This window comes from Mesoplodon mirus (genome assembly GCF_964341445.2).
Source record: "Mesoplodon mirus genome assembly, chromosome: 9".
Taxonomy (NCBI): Eukaryota; Metazoa; Chordata; class Mammalia; order Artiodactyla; family Ziphiidae; genus Mesoplodon; species Mesoplodon mirus.
The window spans coordinates 59,904,243-59,912,004 of NC_138985.1; the positions used below are offsets into that span (position 1 = coordinate 59,904,243).

Genomic DNA, 7,762 nt, shown 5'->3' on the forward strand with positions numbered 1-7,762 from the left:
CCTCTCTTTCCCTCTCAGTATATAAATATATATGTAATATAAATATAATAAGTAATAATCAGTAATATTATGTAAAAGAAGTTGGTAACAATAGAATTAAAAAATGGGCAAAGGACTTGAATAGACATTTCTCCAAAGACAGACAGACAAATGGCCAATAAGCACATGAAAAGATGTTCAACATCCTTAGTCATTAGGAAATTAAAGAGCAAAAGCAAAATGAGATACCACTTCCCACCCACTAGAATAGCTATAATTTAAAAAAAATAGAGGGGCTTCCCTGCTGGCACAGTGGTTAAGAATCTGCCTGCCAATGCAGAGGACATGGGTTGGAGCCTGGGTCCGGGAAGATCCCACATGCCACAGAGCAACTAAGCCCGTGTACCACCACTACTGAGCCTGCACTCTAGAACCCGCGAGCCACAACTACTGAGCCCACATGCCACAACTACTGAAGCCTACGCAACTAGAGCCTGTGCTCTGCAACAAGAGAAGCCACTGCAATGAGAAGCCCGCTAACCTCAATGAGAGTAGCCCCCACCAGCTGCAACTAGAGAAAGCCCGCGCGCAGCAATGAAGACACAACACAGCCAAAAATAAAAATAAAACAAATATACTTAAAAAAATGGAAAACAATAAGTGTTGGTGAGGATATGGAGAAATTAGAACCCTCATACACTGCTGGTGGGAATGGATACAGGCACTATGGAAAAAGTTTGGTGGTTCCTCAAAAAACATAGAATTACCTTATGATCCAGAAATTCTACTCCTAGATATAGACCCAAGGGAAATGAAAACTGGTACTCAAATACTATATACGAATCTTCAAAGCAGCACTATTCACAATAGCCATAAGGTAGAAACAACTCAAATGCCCATCAGTGAATAAATAAACAAAATGTGGTATATACATACAACAAAACATTATTCAGCCATAAAAGGAAATGAAGAACTGATACATACTATAACACTGATGAACCTTGAAAACATTATACTAAGTGAAAACAAACAAACAAAAAAAACAGACATTAAGGGTCAAACAGTATATGATTACATTTATATGAAATATGTAGAATATGTAAACTGATAGAAACAGAAAGCAGACTGGTGGTTGCTAGAGGCTGGGGGAAGTAGGGAATGAAGAGTATCTTCTTAATGGATACAGGGCTTTACTCTGGGATGATTAAAAATGTTCCAGAACTAGATAGAAGTGGTTGTACAACGCTGAACTGTTGTGCCTCTGAATTGTTTTAAGATGGTTAATTTTTATATGACTTCCACCTCAAGTAAAAAAAAAAAATCATAGATTCTTTATATCTAGCACCAGAAGAACTCAAAAAGCTCTCAATCATTACTGCATTTATTCTTCAAAAACACCTGCTAAGAGTCATGGACTGTGACAGGATTATTCCCACAGACAATAAGGCACAGACTCATGATAATTTAAATAAATGCTTGCCAAGTAAAAGTCCATAGCTGCAGTTGTAGGCGTTCAAAACTGTTAGTTGAACAAATAAGCCAGTAAATGTCTCCAAAGACCTAGTGCCCGTTCTTGTACGACAAATAGCATATAAATACACATAGATGCCATGCCCCAGATGCAAAACAACCTTTATAAGTTTATAAAGAAACTTTAAAAAATTCTGAAACTTTCCAAATTAAACTTTTTAAAGAGATGCTAACTAATGCAATAAGATATCCAATTTCAATGGAAATTAATTGAGAAATAAATATAAATAATGTTCCTTATCATTTAATGTTTAACAATTTACTATGAGAACCTTTTTTAGCTTCCATATTAGAAGAAATTCACTTACATTTCAATAATCAGTAGCCTATAACAGATAAATATTTTACGGTCACAGTTTAGTTCTTACGACAAACTTTTTTACATATAAAAATAAGAGGTGTTTTGTTTGAAAATAATTTTTGCCCCAATCTTGTCATATTCCAGTCACTTGGATATGTCCTATCTTTTTCACTTCCTCTTTTCCATGTGCTCATTCGACTTTCAGTTTCACTGACAGGACACCACAGACCTCCTTGCCAAATCTCTCTTCATTGGATCTTAAGGATCTTTTTTACCCAACCACTTCTCTATCCCTGTTCCTGCCATTTCTTGGAATGGCCTTAAAAACCTTTCTTCAATACATACTTCAAGAAACCTGTTCTGCCCATTCTTTCCTCCATATTCTCTCTTAAAGCTCATAATCTAAAAATCATGTTTTGCTTTGTTTTTCTTCCAACAAAGCCTAAAGGTCATGAATTAAGTTTTTAAGTCACAGACAATGCACCACTGTTGCAATAAATGTTGATGGTATCAAACTCCTGTATACACTTTGAAAGCTAAGCAAGCTATGTCACATATAACAATTAAAATCTAGAAAGTTGAAAAGAAACAAGGATGGAGAGCAACTTTCTTAGTGGTGGAGCACTGTGTCTGAAATATGCAAAGAACAATTGTACACCATAACTAACTTTGTCTATCTGAGTGGAAACAGTAATTGAAAAGTCCTGTTATCAATAACCTAATATACAGCTTGCACAGAGCACCGTCCTTTTTTGCATACAATTGGCACTACTTTCCAAACTGAAAATGCTCATTAAACAAATAAAAATCATATGATTAGTATTTACTGAATGCAATAGGCAAAAATTTTTAATAATTATTCAACAAATAATGCCAATTATATAAAATGCTGAATAGTTTATTAAAAACTTTGGTTTTACTGAATTCTACTACATTAGCAGCAGAATGTTAAAAAGTATACCTAAGGTGAATTTGCAGAAGTAATTTTATACTGAATACATAACTGTCCTCTAATTTTGTTAGCTAATATTACAATACTTTCTTTACATAATACTGTAAATAATTTTACTTGGGAAAAAATGAAGTCATTTAAAGTGAAGTTAGAATAGTTTGGATCAACACAAGGACAGCCTACGTAGTACTGTCCCTGTCAGCACCTTGCAGGGGGGTTAGCCCAGCTCTGAAAATATTTACTTAATGCAGAAATGTCTCACATTTCCACAGGTCAGGCTTCTTACTACATCAACACTGAGGAAGTAGCTGAGGACTCAACAGCAAACGAAAAAACCAACAGGTAGCAGAAGAACTAAGCTGTCATAAAGCCCATTCACCAGGCTCCATCAATGCTTGGTTATTACAAACCACTGTATCAAGCTCAGTTACTGGGTTCTCTAGTCACAGCAAATCTAAAACAGCAAGTTAGGGGAGAAGGCAGAGATGGAGCAAGGCAAGATAAGCATGTTCGTGGCAATGAGAACTGACAGAGAAAAAGGATAAGAACTACAAAGTCAGAAAGGATATCTATAAATGTCTAATAATATAGAATCCCAACTATATAATGCAAGCAGCCCTGGAATAAGAATTATAGTTCCAGGACTACACTAATGTCAGTGCCCTTGGGAAACCTAGTTATTCTGTGCCTCTTTTCCTTTTTCTGTAAAATGATCATAAAATATAACATGTTATTCAACATACTATATTTGATAAGCTTTTATTGTTTTTAAAAATGGCATTTAAACATTTTTACTGGTCATAAAAGAAATACATTGCAGAGAATTTAGAAAATACTAAAAGTGTAAAGAAAATTAAAATTGCCTATAACCCACCACCCAGAGATAACCATCATTTATATCTTGGTGCATTTTTTTTTCAGGTGTCTTCATATATAAATATATACATACATTTTTTTCAGTAACATTTTTATTAATCTGGCATTATTTGTGGGCATTTTCCCCAATGAGAAAGTTTCTATAGAATTATTTTAATGGCTATATATATCAAAATTTATTCTCCTATCGCTGCAGATTTTGCTTGGTATAACACATTTTATAAAGTATACTATACTGTATACACGACAGGTCATTTAAAAAAAATGATCATTTATAGATATATAGAAAGGAAGTTTTCCAATGAACAGCTTACCAAACACCAAGTAAAAAATTTACAAGTTGTGGTTTGTAAAACTAGACTATCAAATACAATATTTAAGTCCAATGAACAAACAAGACATTTAGAGAACCAAGTATCTGAATAAGTTTTAGAAATGATGATTTTAAGAGATTTCTAATGCCAGCAATAAGATACTTCCAATTAAGAGAATTGTGGAATACTGTTATTAAATTACAACATGCTAGTAAAGTAGCACCCATTAACAACTCATAGTCATTCTGCTCATTCATTCACTAAGCAAATATTTACTGAGTACTTACTACCTGATAGATATTATGCTAGACTGCCTTAATATCAGTATCAAGAGCCTTCTTTGTAAAACAGTCTTAAAAATGAGGTAGCAACATTTAACACATTTTACCAAATGAAAAAATTCGCCCAATATCCTACTATACCATCTCTCTCATTCTACTTATTACCCAGTGTCTGTCCGTCCCACTAAACTTTGAGCAACATGAAAACAGAGACTATCACCACCTCTGTTATCTCCGGCTCTTGGTATAAAACAGGAGTTCGATACAGGTTTGCTGAACGACCTTACACTTACAATCCAAAGTTTTTAAGTCCTAATCTAAAAGCACACATTTATACAAATGAAGTAATGTCTACACTATTTTTGATGATGCTGTTTTCATTCTATTTTCCATGTTCCTATCAGTCTTCATAACCTTAACGGCTGAATAATATTCCATCACATTAATATAGTTTAGAAAACGATTCTCCTAATATTGTCTTTGAAGTTTGTTCCAGTGTTTTTATATTGTGTCGCCAATGCTCCAGCAAATATATCTTGCCTTACATGTCTCACAGATTTATTTCTGACTGGAAAAGTTGGGATCTATTATAGAAGATAATCTTCTACAATAAAAGTGAATGTTAAAAGAAGATTTTTATCCCATAGGCAGAATTTTGAAAAACAAAAAACACACATACACACAAAGAAACTAGAATTATTATTATTATTATTTATTTATTTATTTTTTTTGCGGTACACGGGCCTCTCACTGTTGTGGCCTCTCCCGTTGCGGAGCACAGGCTCCGGACGCACAGGCTCAGCGGCCATGGCTCACGGGCCCAGCCGCTCCGCGGCATGTGGGATCTTCCCGGACCGGGGCACAAACCCGTGTCCCCTGCATCAGCAGGCGGACTCTCAACCACTGCGCCACCAGGGAAGCCCTAGAATTATTTTTTGCCAAATCAAAGCAATTTAAATAAATCCTGTATTATGAACTGTGCTGTCCAAAGTAAACTATGTTTTTTGGACTGCTTCACATATACTTAGGAAAGATACTTCTGGAGGTAGACAGTAAAAATTCTCAGGTAACAAACAGACAAACAAAATGTCTAATTAGAACAGAACTTCGATGCTTTTGGAAGGAGGTGCACACTGTACCTCCACTTTCTTGGATTCACAGATCACACTCAGACCCTCAGACTGCAGAAATGTTAGCAACTTTGGGCTTCTAAAGATGCCTCGATTCCCTTCTCCTTCGATGTATAGATCCTAAAATAATAATCTATCCGATAACATACAAGCACTCACGCTTTGACCTTAGATAATATGAAGCTAGTTCATATGTTTATATTCATTTAAGAAACTTGTGCTAAGCATCTACCACTGTATCTCTGCAGTACGGCCCTTCAGTGATTACTGAAATCACAGACCCAGTCTCGTTTATTTGTTTATTTGGAGGAAGGAGAAGGTGAGGAAGAGAGAAGAAACAGTTAATTATATTATAATTTAATTGAGGTGCAACTATGGTTACTAACAGTGATCTCTAATAAGACAAAATATAGTCTAAAAACGGTAATTTCATTATAGGGAGGAAGGGAGCCTTTGAGGCCAGACAGAAAATATGCTCAAACATGTAATTTTTAAAAGAAATGTTCTATTTAATTTATATTTTGTCTATGTTAAATTTTTCATGAAACCCAGTGAATAATACCTTTTGCATTGTTTGCTTTACAGGTTTTTTCATACACACATTGGGACTCAACAAGATATATAAAACAATTCAATTATTTAAAGCAGGAATTCTATAGGTGTTGCTTAGAATATGGAACCTTGCGTCCCCAGGAGTTCCATTCACACACTGCATTAACATTCCACACAATACAAAGCGCATGCCATGACAAAGACCTCCAAACACAAACATACAAAGCCATGCTTCTAAAAACGGCCCTAAAGCGAAGTTCACAGCTGGCACTTGTGGCACACTCAAGCCACGGCTGAGGCAGCTGTCACAGGCCAATCACACACCCAAGAGTGCCAGCGTGCCACCTAAGAAAGCCAAGCTGATGATGAGCGTACAAATCCCCTACCGAATAAAGAAAGGCCCCAAATCCCCACCCTGAAAAGCACAATGCCTGCACAACCCAGAGAACTCCCTAAAAAAGCGAAACGTTGGAGATTTAAAAGCAATAAATATCAGCTTATGGCAGTACAGTAAAAGAGGAATTTTTAATATTTGGGCATTCACGAGAAAGGAGCCACAGCACCCAATCATCACGGAAGTATCCGCTAGGTAGTTTATCACCAGGCTTTTTCAGTTGGAAAAGGGAGAGAAGGCGAGGGGGAAACGCATACCCTGCAGCACCTCCCTCCCCAGGCGGCGCACCAGGGCTGCTAAGATCTCCGCTTCCCAGGCCCCCTCCCAACCCTTCCCAGCCACCACCTCCCAGCGCAGGCCGGGCGGCCTCCAGCTCTCTTACCTTGGCTTTGCCAGCCTCCAGCTTCTTCTGTCTCTCTTCGTCCTCCATAGCTTCTGCAGGGAAGGCTGGGGGAAGACAGGCAGGGGGTCGGGAACGGAAAGGTCGGTTCACACGGGGGTGCGACCGCAAGCTCCGCGGCCCGGGGAGCAGGGCTGGGCCAGGCGCTCCCCCCCGCCCGAGTGGAACTAGTCTCGGCGCTCACTGGCTGACCGTCTTCGGCCGCACGGGTAGCGTCGTCACTGCCGCCGCCATCTTCGTCTCCACGTAAACACACGGCGGGACGGGAGGAAGGGGGACGTTGTCCGCGCAGCCGCCGCGAGCCCGGCCGCTCGGGGCAGGTGCGCCCGCGGTCCCGCGCGGTCCCGCCCTGTCCCGCCCCGCCCCGCCCTCGCCAACCATGCGCGCCGCCGCGGGGGCTGCCCCAACCCGGCCTCCGACGTCGGCGCCCACAGGCGAGAATCCGGCGGGAGAGAGCCCCCTTCCCCGGGGACTAACGCCACTCCCCAGGTGGCGGCCTGGCTGAGGAGGTGGGAGAGAGGGGGTGCGCCAGGGGCGCCGGTCGGACCCCCACCACCGTACAAGGGACTCTGGTCGCTTTTAAAACATGGAGATGTTTAAAATTTCAAGGGAAAAAAGAAAACACACGTCCCTAAAGGTGAAATTGGTGAACGCTGAAAAACCCCAAAGGAAAAGATGGGGGGCGGGGAGGGGACCTACCGGACAACTGCTCAACCCGGAGGATTGGGAGAGCAGCCAGTAGCCCTCACTCCTTCCTTAGCAGAAAGCCCCTCCCTTTTCCTCCCACGGGGCTGCCCAGTCTCCGGTTCATCTTCAAGGCCCACCTCACGCGCCGTCCGGGATACCTTTTCTGATCTCTTTGTTACCTCCAGCCTAACTTAATCCTCTCCCACCCCTCCTTAGAGCTTCCCCTTAGCTATGGTGTTCTGAAAGGAGCCTAGGCTTTGGAACCCGGGTTGAAGACGAAGCCAATATAGACATTCTAGCTTAAATGATCTTGAACAAGTTACCTATCCTCCTGTAGCTTACCTGGAAGTTTTGTAAGGCTTGTTA

At 40.1% G+C, this 7,762-nt stretch overlaps 1 protein-coding gene across 7 annotated transcripts in view; it reads right to left on the reverse strand.

Annotated features, from left to right (window-relative positions):
* AKAP9 (A-kinase anchoring protein 9) overlaps window positions 1-7,021 on the reverse strand; it is a 152,864-nt gene extending 145,843 nt beyond the window's left edge. For all 7 annotated transcript variants that reach the window (XM_082631818.1, XM_082631816.1, XM_082631814.1 and 4 more), the window contains exon 1: window positions 6,692-7,021. In XM_082631818.1, the coding sequence (XP_082487944.1) occupies window positions 6,692-6,739 (48 nt within the window). In that variant the 5' untranslated portion in view covers window positions 6,740-7,021. The remainder of the gene's footprint in view (window positions 1-6,691) is intronic.
* Between the last annotated feature and the right edge of the window lie 741 nt (window positions 7,022-7,762).